The sequence below is a fragment of the Cotesia typhae genome, unplaced genomic scaffold, assembly GCF_013202065.1.
Source record: "Cotesia typhae breed Kobodo isofemale line unplaced genomic scaffold, CoteBio_Ctyphae contig_48, whole genome shotgun sequence".
Lineage (NCBI taxonomy): Eukaryota > Metazoa > Arthropoda > Insecta > Hymenoptera > Braconidae > Cotesia > Cotesia typhae.
The window spans coordinates 8,731,651-8,747,625 of NW_027423756.1; the positions used below are offsets into that span (position 1 = coordinate 8,731,651).

The 15,975-nt window shown below is 31.7% G+C and overlaps 1 protein-coding gene across 6 annotated transcripts in view; it reads right to left on the minus strand.

The window, feature by feature from the left end:
• Window positions 1-568: 568 nt before the first annotated feature.
• Window positions 569-15,975, minus strand: part of Fak (protein tyrosine kinase 2 Fak) — a 48,316-nt gene continuing 32,909 nt past the window's right edge. For 4 of the 6 annotated variants that reach the window (XM_074245948.1, XM_074245947.1, XM_074245943.1 and 1 more), the window contains 18 exons: window positions 13,483-13,613; window positions 11,893-12,068; window positions 11,510-11,641; window positions 11,254-11,403; window positions 10,789-10,977; window positions 10,542-10,622; window positions 10,043-10,265; window positions 9,879-9,914; window positions 9,373-9,504; window positions 9,086-9,268; window positions 8,582-8,989; window positions 8,230-8,434; window positions 7,635-7,714; window positions 5,521-7,544; window positions 4,722-4,865; window positions 4,489-4,635; window positions 4,072-4,403; window positions 569-3,771 (listed from right to left, as the gene is read on the minus strand). In XM_074245948.1, coding sequence (XP_074102049.1) covers window positions 3,063-3,771; window positions 4,072-4,403; window positions 4,489-4,635; window positions 4,722-4,865; window positions 5,521-7,544; window positions 7,635-7,714; window positions 8,230-8,434; window positions 8,582-8,989; window positions 9,086-9,268; window positions 9,373-9,504; window positions 9,879-9,914; window positions 10,043-10,265; window positions 10,542-10,622; window positions 10,789-10,977; window positions 11,254-11,403; window positions 11,510-11,641; window positions 11,893-12,068; window positions 13,483-13,603 — 5,472 coding nt within the window. In that variant the 5' untranslated portion in view covers window positions 13,604-13,613 and the 3' untranslated portion in view covers window positions 569-3,062. Of the gene's footprint in view, window positions 3,772-4,071; window positions 4,404-4,488; window positions 4,636-4,721; window positions 4,866-5,520; window positions 7,545-7,634; window positions 7,715-8,229; window positions 8,435-8,581; window positions 8,990-9,085; window positions 9,269-9,372; window positions 9,505-9,878; window positions 9,915-10,042; window positions 10,266-10,541; window positions 10,623-10,788; window positions 10,978-11,253; window positions 11,404-11,509; window positions 11,642-11,892; window positions 12,069-13,482; window positions 13,614-13,705; window positions 13,856-15,975 lie in introns of those variants that run through there. The other 2 variants (XM_074245945.1, XM_074245944.1) reach the window with 2 other exon arrangements.

The following is a 15,975-nucleotide window of genomic DNA, read 5'->3' on the forward strand; positions in this document are numbered from 1 at the left end:
AAAAGTCGATAAGATTAATATGATTTCTATTTTATCTTTGATTGGTATAAAAGATATCATGCTAAACTCTTTGTTGCTATTTTTTTTGCTTATTCTATTTTCAGTTTTTAATTTTCTAATACCGAGAGTTTATTTTAATTAAAAATTTTTTGTAATCAAATGAGATGTACTATAATTACGATTCACTTTTAATGCATTGGAAAACCATTGCGGTGCATTAATTCAACATAAAATATATTTATTTTAAATTACAAATTAATATTAACGCTACATCCGGTTGAATACAATAATATTTGTTTGTTTTGAATATTATGAGAGCTTGAGGGTATTACTACATAATTATAGCTTATTTGTTATGAATGTTTCAGTGGAAATAAAAAATAAAATCATTTGCTTCGGGCAAATTCGTTTCATACCGATTCGATCATTTTTGATAACTAATTTTATAGATAGAAATATTTAATAAATAAATAAAAAAAAATTAAAATATTAATTATTATTAATTTATTATAAAATAAAAATAAATATACATACTAAAAAAAATAATTGATGTTATAAATAATTAATATTAAGTTTGACACGCATTTTATTTCAGCCTGCCGCAATACAATAAATGCATTTACACAAATTTACAAAGTATTAATTAATTAACTTAATAATAACTGATTGAAAATCAAATTATCTACTTGACGTAGTGCAAAAGTGTACATGAGTTAATGAAATAATTACTTAGTATTCTTTTAAATATGTTCAATATATACTAATTCAAATTTCTTTTTTCATATGTGAATTTTTCATTTAACATTTATTATAACTGTAGTATAAATTAATATAGAATTTATGTTTCAAATTACAACCATTAATTTTGATAAGTCATACGATAACAATGAAGTATTTTTTATTACGAAGACACCGAGACTTTAATATATTTTTTTAAATATTTGAATTTTCTTCTAGCAAAAAAAAAAACAACTTGAGAATATTAAAAAAAAAGAAATGGAGACTATATGCAACACAATTTACAAATTATGAAGTAATAATCAATAATAAATGTTGAACTTATTATTATATACATAAAATGAATCTAAACAATATAATATGACCACTTTTTTTCATATTACACTTACAAAGTCATTCTATAGAAAATTAACACTGAGAGTAAATTTTTAATGATTAGCAATTAATTTTTATTTCAGTAAATTTTGATCCGATAAAATATTGCATCAGTTAGAAAATGTATCAAACAGTATTATTCGTACAAATACAAAAGTGAAAAATAAAAAAAAAATGTACAATATTTTATAAACACGCCAAAATTTTCAGTATAAATATCATTTTTTTTTTTTTTTTTTTTAGGATTATTACAGATATTATCGATTTTATATTTGTAAGTATTTATTTAATAAATTGCACATTTTTTAAAATTACTATTATATGCAAAATCGATTCATTCATAGCACGATTATACATACATAAATTTAGAAATAAATATACATGTATATATATTTATACATGGTATTTATTATTTGTCAACAGACTATAATTTAAATAATAATTTTATCCCGACTTCTACTTCCATTCGTTCATATACATAAATTAATATGCAATTGTAATTAATTGGGCTATTTATTTGAGTTCCCCGAGTAATTTGTTTTGTTTAAACATATTTTAATCCTTCCATCGCTAATAAGCTTGATTAATGCTAAAAAATATTCATTTTTATTTACTATTTTTATCAATCATGATATCACGACTGATTGCAAGTTTAAAAATACAGTTAGACGTAAAATATCAATACTTTTTTTGAATTCATCCGTATTCATATACTTTGTATTATCAGTATCAGTTTTATCATACTTAAATTAACTGCAGGGTGAAACAATGAGACTGCACACCCGTACTCCCTCATTTATTTAAATTTTCAATAATTGCAACATTGTTTAAAACATTTGCAAGCTTTCTTTTATTATATCCAGAGCATGCTTTTCAACGAAAAAAACAGCGCAATTGATATATTGTTCACACATATATTTATATACTAATTTTAAAATCTATCTCGCAGGTATGGATATGCCTGTTTATTTTTGTTTTTATTGAGCAGTTCATACGAATCACCCCAACGTTGCAGTAATCATAAATATGTTTTAAAACGATATTTTAAGAAACTTCTTTAAATACTCTATACTTTGGAGTTTTATTCAGTTTATTTTGTCATTTTTATTTTGTACTTGCAAGTCAATACTTATTTTATTTTTAATACGTCATTATAAATAATTAATCAATTACTTTAATCAATTCGGCTCATAGGACTGCAAAATAACGAAAAAATAGTTAATAATTTACTTATTGAAATTATTTACTCAATTAAATTTTTTATTTAATAACGTGTTTACTTAAAAATGTTTTATCAGAACTACAAATTTTCTTTCTAAAAAAAAAAAAAGAAAATAACGCAATTAAATAAATTGAAAATAAATATTATTAATATTTGTTTACTCTGTACCTTTGATTAAAATAAAAAAATTTTATAACGCTTGCTATTTTTCAGCCTCTCAAGACCAGAAATATTTTCAAAGATATTGACAAATTTATTTATTTATCATAAAAATTTTTAATGACATATTGAAAAAAAATTCCATGCAAAGTACAATTTTTTGACCACTTTATTTAATATAAATTTAATTTATAAATTGACACGCTACAACTATTAAATACTGTCCAACGTGTAAGTACACTTTGACAAAACATTGAATAATAATAATTATAATAAATCAAGCATCAATGGCTTAGTTATTGAAAAAAAAAAAAAAAAAAATCTAGTTACGCGATACGGTAGCAATTGATAACTTAAATATCTATCAAATATATACAGTCTCTAAACACGAAGTAATTGGATTGTAGGTGAACTAGTCAATTAGGTATATCAACACATAATTAACTCCCGAATCCTAAGTAATCAATATATGAACGGTATCTCTTCCGAGAGGACAATCCGAGTGAGAATTAATTATAAATTAATAAAATTATGATTGAATATTTTGGAGAATAAAATTTTTGAATTGTTAGCTGTCGTTGACTTGAGTCGCGGTTAAATCATTGGTGTTATTTGTGAACTTGGCGGATTGACTGATGTCCATGGTGATCATTTGATTCGGATGAATGATAGGCGCAGTAGTTTGGACAACATTGCAAGAGACAGGAACCGGTACGGGAATGGGTGGCAAACTTACGGAATTGTGCGGTGAGGAGGACCCGGTGCAGATGGACGCGGACATTGTCGGCATCGAAGGTCGTTTACGCTCTAAACTATTAGTCGTAATTTGTTTCCTGGCTGCTGTTGAATTTCTCTCGAGGCTATTAGTCACCATGCGGTGCCGTCTTTCGAGGCTAGACATCGGGTTTGTGGTAATGTCATTAACTCCTGTTGCGGATGGTGTTCCAGGCAGTGACCGGTCAACCGATTGCCCGAGCCGGTGCAACACATCACCACTCTGACTCTGACGGAATGACGGTGTGTCGGATCTTTCTGTTGATTGACTACGTCTCAGTAGTAACTGCTCGCCTGACTGGCTTGAACGTATTATTCGATTCTGATGCTGATTATTCAGATGCTGATGCTCTGGCGTCGATTGACGTGAGTTACTTATCGTCTCCTGCTGTCGCTCACAGATATGATTATCTACGTATGGATAACGGATCCGGATTAAGTCTATCACGTCGAGAAGGTTTTTTGCGTCCATCGCTAATATATGAGCTGCTGATAGCATTCCTCTGTAAATATATATAAAGAAAAATTGATAAATTGTGTTTTTATACTTGTAAAATAATTTTTTTTTTTTTCAAAAACTATTTATTAACGATTAGGAAATTTATTTAAGATCATTAATTAATCGATAATATTTTTTAAATAAATTAAATTTAAATTATACCGATAAAACTTTTCCATTAATTTTTAAAGTTGTTGATATAAAAAAGTAAATTTTGAGACAAATTTAATTAATATTTACTATATACTAATGTATATTCATACGGGTAAGAGTAATAAAAAATTATGCATCGAGATAAACGTACTTTCGATATTCAGCGTCTAGAGTTGTAGAACTATAATTTTGTGCTAATTTCATAGCAGTGACGAGATCAGCCATATCTTTGCTCAAAACTTTGTGAGCCATTTCAACTTGACGATGCGCAGTGGCGGGTAGCACGTCTACAAGAGCGTCTACCGATGAAAGTAGCGCTCTCAGTTCAACTCCAACTCGTCTCACTAATTCTAAATACTGATCGACTTTACTTTGTTGAACGCCTTGTGATAATGACATCACAGCGCGTACGACATTCGTGGTGCAATCGTAAACTTTATCATTCGATCTATCCAAGTCGGCTGTTGGAGTTGGCTCCATTTTCTTTAAATAAAAGTATTTTCCATTTAAATAAAATTTTATCCCGATAATTTAATTTAAAAAAAATAACAGATAAATGTCTATTTACCTTAACAATAATAATTTTATCACTACTTTTGTCGGAACCAAACGAACTGGTATTAGCACTATGATCATGACTAGGAGATTGAGTCATTGAACGTGGGACAGGTGGGCTAGCGCTTTCATCACCACTTGTAGCAATAGACAAACGCTTCTGATATAAAAACCAGACAATTTTAATTATTTTATTATTTTATATTGACAATTATTCTGAAGAAATAAAACAAAGAACAAACATACTTCCTCTCTTGCAAGCCATCTGCTGTCTTCCTCTGATTGTCTTTGCTGCTCAAAAAGCCGCTGTTCCAACAATTTCTGTTCTTCATCAATACTGTTGTGGATATTATCCGTTATACTATCGAACAATTGTGACTGAACATTTCTCTGAAATTAATCACAGAAAAATACGTCAATAAAATTTTATCAAATTACCACAACTACTTAATTAATAAAATAAATAAATGATTGATTAATGAAATAAATAAATAAATAAATAAATAAGAGTGATTAATATGTTGTGGGTGGTGTAGGGTTAGGAATTGCCTTTTTATCCAATCCTGTGAAATATTTACAGCGAGAAAAAATAATAATTGCGATGCCAAGATTAAAGAGATGCATAATAAATAAAATAAAAACTTAAATAAAATAAATAGAGCACAAATTACGTTGTGCATGCAGACCAAACAGCAAATACATTCACCATGCCCAAAAATCTTCAGATCAGATAAATAAATAAATAAATAAATAAATAATAGAAGATAAATAAAAATAAAAACTACTAGTGACAAAAAAGAATACCTGAAACAATAAAAATCGCGAATTAAAATCAGCACGTGCGTTAATGGGCAAAGTATCAGACTAAAATGGTGGTGCATTATTAAAAATAATAATTCAACCAAGAAACCAATAATAAATAAATAAATATTATTATTATTATTATTATTATTATTATTATTATTATTAATATTATAAAAATAAACAACAAATAAATCTAAACAGATGCTGTTATTCGTAGTGTCAGGGGAGGGCATTGCCAAACCTGATCTTGCTGGGCGTCTTCCAAAATTGACCCGCTGGATGACATGGTGCTGTCGCTGACAGCCGAAGAAATCAATGAACCGGACAGTGTCCCGTCAATAGAGCTGACCAGCTGTTCTTCTTGGTTTGGGTTAACGAATGTCGTTATTTTGGCGAGCCCGGTAGCCACTTGGGGGCCTGCATTTGACCAGGCCATTGCAGCGGGATTATTTATCGTCGCTTGCGGTAAATTTTGGGCTACCATGTAATCCGTAGCACTGTTGCTAATAGGCGCGTGTTTAATAGGCGATGATGAATACTGCGGCTGCATCGATACTGCGAATTGCGGATGAGATCCGTGAACGATTGTCGAGTACTGCTGCTGATTAGCTACACTCTGGCTGTAATTAGGATTCTGAATAATAATCTGCTGGTGATCGAAAGGCTGCTGTCCGCCAGCAATCGCAGGTGTAGCGTGGACAGTGTAAATAGGGGGTACGCCGTTTATTTGAGCATGCATAATTCCAGGTTGTTGCTGCTGCTGCTGTTGATTAACATTGCCGACATACTGGACTCCTTGAAGCTGATTGTTTTGGCCATAATTAACAGAAAACTGCTGCGGCTGCTGATGTTGCTGTTGATAACTCACAACCGGGACATGGTGATGCAATTGCTGCTGATAATTCTGGGCGACACAAGGTGTCGGGCTGTAGACACGCGCAGTTGAATTTTGCGCGTAAGGTAAAGCAGCGACAGATGCCCCGGTCTTTGTCTCTCCGCAGCTTTGGGTGTGCGCGGCTTGCGCACGGAATTTCAAAACAGGCCCGTAGAGGCATTCCGATACGGGTAAAGACGAGTTGACTATTTGTCCGCCACCAGCACCAACACTACCACCACCAATACCACCAACACCAGCGCCAACATTACTACCACCAGCGATAACATTATTTTTGTTGTTATTAATAATAAAGTTTGATGACAAGGAGGAGATCGCAGGTGAGCTTTGACCAGCACCTTGCATCGCCATAGACACCGCGACCGCGTTTTGAGAGCACAGAGCGGTAGCTGCTGAACACTTAACAAACTGACTGGGAAAATTGACAGGTGAATTTTGCGCTGCATGCTGAGAAATAGACGAGGACATAATACTGGGTGATATTTGATGGTGACTCGAGACACTTGACAAGCTATTGGGACCGGAATTATTGAGTATGTCTGTGTTATTGTCACTGTAACTGCTACTGATACTCGATGTTTGGCTAAAATTACCGATTATCGCGGAGCTTTGAGTGAAATTGGTCACCGGGGCGTAAATTTCGCCGACGGTGGTTACCGCGGGCACTGGTATCGCCGCAGAAACGTTAAACTTTTGGACTGGCGAGTACAAATCGCCGGTTATTGCGGTACCGGCAACAACTTTAGAACTAACCGCGTACAAATTTTGCATCTCTTTAATCTTACGTTGCGATTGTTGTTGTTGTTGTTGTGGTTGTTGTTGTTGTGGCTGTTGTTGTTGTTGTTGTTGGGGCTGTTGTACATGGGATTGGATTTGTACGAGTGATTGTTTGCGATTTACAGCAGGAGATTGTGTTTGAATAGAATCTGTCACGCTGAGATTAGATATAATAGATGACATGGTATCAGTAGAGTCTAGAGAATCTAAATTAGCATCAGAATTATTAGAGTCATTGTGAGTAGTTGCGATAGACGAAGTAGGGGGACATTCATTGCTGTAACTAATGTTACTTGGGGCAGAGTCCGAGGAGAGGGGGTTTGGGGGATCGAAGAAAGGCAAGTCTGTGACAGTAGCGGTAGTGAGAACTTGCTGATCATCTTGAAATTGAACCGCAAGCGTATTGAAGACAGAGGCAGGCGTCGTGTACACAGAGGGACATACCCCCCGAGCTTGGTTGTCCTTCAGCAGCTGGGCCAGCACCTCCGGGCTCTGGGCAACGATGTATGTTGACACCGGCGCTACCGTTGTTGGCACTTGCTCTGACGATTGGGGCTGTCGGGACGGCTTTGGTGGTGGCACTTCATCTGCTCCTAAATTAAAAAAGAAATTTTTAAATAATTAGTCTCATCGTTTTATATTTTAAATTACAAGTATGATAATTGATAAGTAATTATATGTACCCCATGACATTGCTTGCACCCGCCGGTTTTCACGTTTCATCGTTTCTTGCTGCTGATGTCGTTCTTCCAATAAAATTTCACTGCAATTTAATAATCGTTAATATTTATTTAAGTTAAATTATTTATAATAATCTTCTATATAATTAAGAGAATAAAAAAAATAATGTCACAAGACTATTTATATAACAAAATGGGTTTATAAAAATTTAATTTAATAATATTAGGAAGATCTTGACCTGAATATATGCATTTTAAAGGTTTCATATGGTTTTCAGCGATAATTAATTTATTACAAGTTTTTGAAGTACTGATAGAATCTGATTTAAAAAATTCAAGAATTTTTTTCTTTATTCAAGAAGATCTAACTCTTATAATTATGATCTTGGTTTAAAATTTTTTGGTGATAATCAATTTTTCAAAAATGATTTTGAATTGTTCGTTTTATCATATTTTCTATTAAAATAATTGATATTGTCTTTCTACCAAATTTTTTTTCATTCAATAAAAGATTAAGAAAAAAACCCAAAAAATCAAACAATTATCACTATTATTATTCTTGTAATAACACCTAATAATTATTAAAAATAAAACATACTGTAAGTTTTCTCTAATATCCTTGAAAGTCGGCCGTTTACTCGGTTCATAACTCCAGCATTGTGACATCAGTGAATATAACCGCGGAGGACATCGATCAGGAAGTGCAAGACGCTCACCATTCTCAAGTTTACGAATAACTTCATTATTTTTTACGCCTTGGAATGGTTTTACTCCCAACATCAATATTTCCCACATGCAAACACCTATAATTAAATAATTAAACAATTAAACAGTATTTACTTTTAGACTAATTACTAACTACTAACATAATAACTAACATCTAACAACTAATGACAGATCATGATGATGAATGAGTAATACTAAGTAACAATAAACAATAGAACACTAACCAAACATCCATACATCAGAGGAGGTGGTGAAACGTCGGAAATTAATGCTCTCAGGCGCCATCCACTTGATCGGCAATTTACATTTACTAGCAATGTAGTAGCTCTGATCCTCGACCCACCGACTGAGCCCAAAATCAGCGAGTTTAACGCAAGTATGCGAGGAGACCAGAACATTTCGGGCTGCAATATCTCGGTGGACAAATTTTTTGCTCTCGAGATAGGAAAGCGCTGTGCTCAATTGGAAGGTGTAAAGTAAAAGTGTCGCGAGATCCAACCGGTGCTTGTTATTTTGCAAGTACGCTCGCATTTCACCGAGCCTCGCTAACTCCATCACCAGCCAGATCGGCGCCTCTGAGCAAACACCAATCAGCCTTATAATGTACGGATGCTCGAACTGCTGCATTATATCTGTAACACATTTTATTTTTCAACACTTGGTACATAAATAAAAACTTTCTAAATAAAAGATTAAAACAATTTTTTTTTTTTGACATTGATACTTACAAGCTTCCTCTAAAAATTTCTCAGCAGTCGCGAGATCCGCGTCGACTTTACAGGTTTTAACCGCGACTGCGACCGTGTGACCATCTCTACCTTTGTAGGAACCTTTATGAACGTTACCGAACTGGCCTTCACCTATTATTTCACCGAGCTCCACTTGATTCCTTACGATTTCATAGTCACGAGCTGAAATAATCGATTTATTTATTATTGTTATTAGTTGCGTCAGCTAAATACCGACATACTGTGAATAATAATTAAAAGAAAAATAGCTGGTATATAAAACTAACCAGCAGGTGTCGAATAATCCCCTTCTTCATCAACAATTTCCGCATAATCTTCAGACAAAATAGTCCCCGTTTTACCGTGATTTTTTTCGGGACTTCCATTACCTTCTTGCCGGTACTTTGGCGGATGAGCGTCTAATAAAAATAAATTAATATTATTATTACCTGACTCTTATAAGCAATAAAGAATTATTAACATGATAAACATTAAATTTGAATAGCTGGCATTTATTTCAGCTCAGAGGATTAAAGGATGGAAAAAAGCGCTGAGTTTTTAGCAAATCATAACGGTTCGCCTCTAATTAAATTTAATATCAAGTACAAACTCTAAGATTTCAAATTAATGAAACTTTCAGATGATAATTTTCTGTCGGACAATTTAATGAAAGACGAAACGGATGATAACTCGGATGTTTATCAAAATATTTTTCACTATTTAAAGTAGGATGATTAAAATTAGTGAAACTACTCTACTCTAGATTTTTATTTGTATATTTATATACTCGTACCTTTGCAGGGACAAGGATAATTTTTCCAAGAAGCAGCTTTAAACGATAAAATAAATCTATTTATTTATATATTTATTATTTTCATAAATATCTGGATATTCTATTTTTATAATAAGTGTATCCTGCGGGTATAAAATATAAAGAGTAAAAATGTAAGTGGATACCTTTTCTATTCCACAGCGAGGTATTGGATCCCATAGCAACCCGACAATAACCGTCAATCAAATCCGCAAGGCTTTCCGCTTGATCTAAACTCGAACATGTTATGCTCAGCGTTTCAGATGCTCCGGCGACACGTAGCTTTATGCAAGCCTTGGCATGCTCTTTGCAATCTGATACCAATGTCTGGATCGATTGGATTTGGGAAAACTCTGCCATTCTTGTTGGCTATAAATTTTTAAATTCATATAATACAAATTTTTTACCGCAATTTTATATGTATTTATTTAATCCATTTTTTTAAAAATAATTTATAATAATACATCCATAAAATGTTTAAGTAATTATCAGTCACATTGATATAAAATTATTATTTAATTATAAATGTTATTATCAGCGTGTTAACCACACAAAAAAAAATAAACAAAAAATAACGTTACATGACTATAATAATATGATAATTGATGAGGATAATACAGATAATAAATAAATAAATATAATTACCACTGTTCCGCCTCGATGTGCCATATAAGAAATCCCGAGATCCGGACCGATAACTAGTTCAACGGGTATCGACCAGCTCGACTGATAAATCAGATAAATAAAATTAATATAACATTGATTAATGATTGAAAGTCGATCATTAAAAAAATTAGTAACAATAATAATTATGACAAATAATAAAAATATTGGTAACAGTTCTTTAACGATAATAATAAATAATAAATAAAAACAGGTTTAATTAGTTTACCCCCAATGCACAAATGAATCGCTCCTGATCAAATCTGTAGTGCGAGCGTAGAAGATCAAAGAATTTAAACATGCATTCGAGCTCGGTGAGAGCAGCGACCTTCTTAAAGTGTTGCTGAATGAGCTTTCGCAATGTTTTTGGTTTCACACCGTTTAACACCGAGCGTGGAAGGAATTTGTGCAATCCGACCTGTAAATAAACAGCACATACATTTATATTTATATTTATAAACATCTGACATTCAACACATCGTGATGGTTAATTTTGATATTTTTCAAGTGTGTGGATAGAAGTAGAAGGTAAAATCGAGTTTAGTTGGTAAGTATTAAGACTAGACCAGTGTAAGAGTTGAGTATGAGAGTACTTGATGTATTGAGCTTAAGAATTTTAAAACTAGTGGTATTTAATTTATCTGAGTAGCTCTAACTGGCAAGTTACTTTAACTGCATTAAATAATAAACTAACTTCTCGTTCCAGGTACTCCAGGTTGCTCTTCTTGTCAAGTGCTACTTGCGGCATGTCTTTAAAGAAATAACGTATCTCTAGGCAACACAGCTGGACGGCAACATCTTGATCCAGTGTCGAATGATTTGCATTGAGATAATCATTTCTCACCTAAGGTAATTATCAATAAATAAATCATTTCATATATATTTATTTATATTTCAATATTATTATTTACATTAAAATTTAAATTAATGTAATTATAAATTATTAATACCTGATCGTAGTAGTAGTAGAATGTAACTTTATCTTTTTCATACAAGTCGTTTAGATTTTGCGGTAAATAACGCACGCGTAGCTCATACCTCCACTCGGAATGTGGATGTTTACGTTCGTATTTCTCCTGGACCTACGGATATTAAATAATAATAATAATAATAATAATAATAATAATAATAATAATAATAATAATAATAAAAATTATTATTTTTACTATTATATTGTTAGTTAAATTATCTTGGGATTAAAGTTTTTTAAAGCAGATGCGACATTGTAAGCCGGGAGTAATAAATGTAATAAATAAAATAAAATAAAAATAATAAGAGAGATCGTTTATTTATTAAGTGAAATAACGCCAAGTACTTAGCGGTTATTACTCACTTGATACATGGTGGTGTCTTGATGCAGCCAATAACTCTCGCCCGAGCCCGGATGATGAAGCCTCATTGCGTATAAACTTTTGTAATGTCTATTACCTACGGCCAAACGACTCGTTACTAGGGATATTATCCCTTTTACGTCGATTGCGTCTCCAAATTTAACGACATTAAAACCACCTGTATAAAAGTCGTTATTTTTAATTGAAATAAGAAAGTTGCTTGTATATAAACATTTCAAGCTAATGGTCGGTAATTTTGCTGATATTTCCAGGAAATTTCGATTATTCAGGCGATTGATTGTTTTGCTATTGAAATACATCTCTATCTGATGGTTATGAAAATAACAGACCCGACAGTCGCACAATTGTAACGTTTCTATTAGCTGATTGATCGTTATTGGTAATAGATATTTGTATTAATTGTTTAATTGCTAATGGAGAGAAATTTGATGCTAAACAATTCGAAATAATTTGGGTAATTATTATTACTAAATAGTTCTGATTTATGAGTAATATAAATTAAATTACGCCAATATTTATTAACCATTACATTTTATTGAATTAATTAAAATCAAGAAAATTATCAAATTTTTTTTTTTCTTTTTTACATAGAAGTGTGATTTTTTTATTGATGAATGTTTAAATTAAAATATTTTTTTAAAATCAAACTAGTTTTTATTTTTGTTCCAAATATAATCCGCCAATTTACATTTTACAAATTATTAAGATAAGAGAAATTTTATTGGAGACAATCTCGTAAAATTTGCAATCGTTAATGATGGCTTAGATCAACTCAATGCATTTTCAAAGTTTTCAGAGAAGCAAAACTCGGATTTTACGGTTTCTTATCAGAAGCTGAAGACTCAAATAGACTTAAACAAGACTATCTCCAGTCACGTGTGCGACTGCAGGTTATTAATGTTGATTTAACTCGGATTTGAGAGGAATTGTAAGCTTTATATCTGCCCTATCAATATTTGTTCTATTATAAATTCAGTATAACGACATTATTTTCTCAAATTATATAAAAAAAAAAACTATCACAAATTTTTTTTTTTATTATTAGAATTATATTTACTCTAATAAGTACTTAATATTGTTCTGAGATTTAGTCCCACAAGGTTACAAAACGTTACCGTGAAAAAACTTATGTGTCAGACAAGATCCGAACGATCAGATTACTTCACCTTTACTTACATAATAAGAAACCGATCAACCAAAGAAAAACAATTTAAATAAAATAGAAAATTATATTAAAATATATATAAAAATCCCTCGTGGGAATTAATGTAAATAAATCTCATTTAAACACGTTATATTGGATTCACGCCGAAATTCAATGCAAATTTTTTTATACAGAACGAAACATATTCATCGAATTTTTAATTTAAAAAATATTCAACGGAAGTTATTGCGTAATTTTTATCTACGTTAAAACGCCGCCTTATCAAAAACAAAAACTACAATTGACATCTCAATTTCAGAGAGAAGTCACTTATTAGAATTTTATTCACGAGACCATAAAAATCATATTTATTTGCCTTGAGTAATTAAATAAATAAGCACATAAAATTAATCATAATTGAAATCACCATTTGGTAGATGAACTTTCAAGGTGGCTTTATCCATAGGCGTAGGTGAGCCATGTGGTGGAGTGTTTCTTCCACCACTTCCACTCTGGATGCCTCCAGCTCCATCACCTCCAGCGCTCATTCCCTCATGGCTGTAACAATAAATAAATTGTCCATTAATTAAATTACAAATTAGTATTAAACTAAAAACTGAAATAATAATAATTTAATAATAATATGTAACCTTTTACCAAATATAAAACAAATAAAATGATGGTCTAATTCATGGGAATTTTCCTGAACTCTTAAATAAAATTTTTCATAAGCTCTGACTGACATTCGCACTGAAAATTGTCATGGGAAAACGTCACGATGCGTGACTCCATTCGTGAAATAGAATATATTTATTTAATTCAACATTTTCTCACTAAAGCTCTACATTTACACACACCGGGTTTACTCATCACTGAAAATCATTACTACTCTATTTTTTCTTCTATTCATATACAGAGTAGAGTATACGGCAAAAAATATATCTAAATAAAAACAAAACTAAGAATATTTTTACTTAGAATTAGCTGATGGCTGTAAAAGAAAAAAAAAGTTATCCAGCAGGTGTAATTAAAAGTAGGTAGACGTGTTGCTATAAACGTGTCATAAGTATTTTAATCAGAGCAGTATTTTAAATTGAATTAATTCAATTCACCTACAATGTTAATGAGACATAATCTCGGCATAAAAAATTTGCGGTTGGATGAGCTGTGTTGTGTTGCGCACAGCAGTCATATATATATTAGTTATGAAGCTTAACTTGTTGTACAGTATAAAGTATAATGTAAAATGTAAGTAATATAAATATATAGAATGTATTGAGGTGTACCGAGTAAGTTTAATACGCGACCCATTTTTATTTTTTCAGCCCTCGCGCCTTTCGATACGCACGGTTGCACTGAGAAATTTTCTGTAAGAGGGGCACGAAACACGACGAGTAGTCTCTCTCTGGTTATTTTATTATTTTATTCTGTTATTTTTCCTTAGAACATTAGTGGGCGTTAAAGGATGTCAGTGGTGAGTGAAAGAACATATCACACATATAACAGTGACTCGCGAACTTAACTGCGAATAGCTCCAGTAGATATAATACAATAATACATATAATGTAATATAATACCCAGCATATATAGAATAGAATAAGTTAAGAGGTAAGAGCTAAGAGTTTAAGTTAACTCGGTGCAGAGTTTATGCTAAAAGTTATATTATGCCGGGTACGAGTGAATAGAGTAAGTATGCAAGGCTGTGCTGGAGAAATAGCATCGCGTGTCCACGACACATAAATGCCAAGGGAACTCTCTGTATAGTACTTCCGTAGATGGGGTTAAGAGTCCACCCAGGAGGGCACATCATTCTGGTTCGTGATGTGTGCAAGAAACCACCTTCTGGGCAAGCAACCACACACCGGATCCCCGGGCGTTTCCGCGATACACGCATCGCTTGTTGCTTTCAGTTACACTGTGTGTATATCTGTAGTACTTTACTGTATGCCTTATCCTGTGCTCAGAGTATTTATATTTATATTTATATTTATATTTATACTGACATACGATGTAAGATATACGATACTCTATTGCTCCTGCTTCTGTTCTTATGCACTTCATGGAGACCGAGAGACATTAAGGCTAAAGAGCCTCGTGATTGCGTAGCGTTATCCTATCCCCACGTTTATCAACCCCAAATCCACGGTCACTGGCACAGCCAATTGCCAGCAACTACAATAATGCAATATCTCTGCATATTTGTGTAATATATAGTCGGCTAATTTCCGTATTGATTTACTCGAGTTGTTTGAACATCATCTATTTTTTATTATACCAGCGAAGTTTAATTAACTAATAAGTATGTAAACATTACAATGGTATGCTCAGAAGTTTATTTTACACTTTTTTTTATTTTTCGTTTATTTTGGTGAGTTTTGTAATTAAATTTTTTCATCAAGTAGTCTTTTTTATATTTTGTAGACCTATATTGATCGATTGAAATAAAACTATTTAAAAAATTCTGATTTTTACTATTTTTTAAGCACTCGAAGTAGATTAGTGTCTTAATTTAAATTGAAAAAAATTTTCTTTAGAATTTTTGACAGAATTGGGTAACAGATAAAATTTTATACTAGTAAATTTTATTTTGACTTATTCATAAAGTTTTAGAGCAATTATAAATTCTCTTTAATAGAAAATAAATATTAATTATTTATTGATTAGTTTTGACATGTAAATTTCAGTTCTTGATTTTAAATTAAGTCAAGTTTAAGTTGAAGGATTTTATTTGATCTAACTCACAAATATTAATTTTAATATTTTCCAGATAAAAAGAAAAAATAAATAAAAATATTTTACGGCGGCAGTAAATATAATCTTTAAATGCGTTCAAGTTGTAATTTCTCAATCTTGCGGTACACTTTTCTCCTCGGTTAATAAAGGTAACTGTAGATTATTTTTTTAAAATTGAAGAATGTGA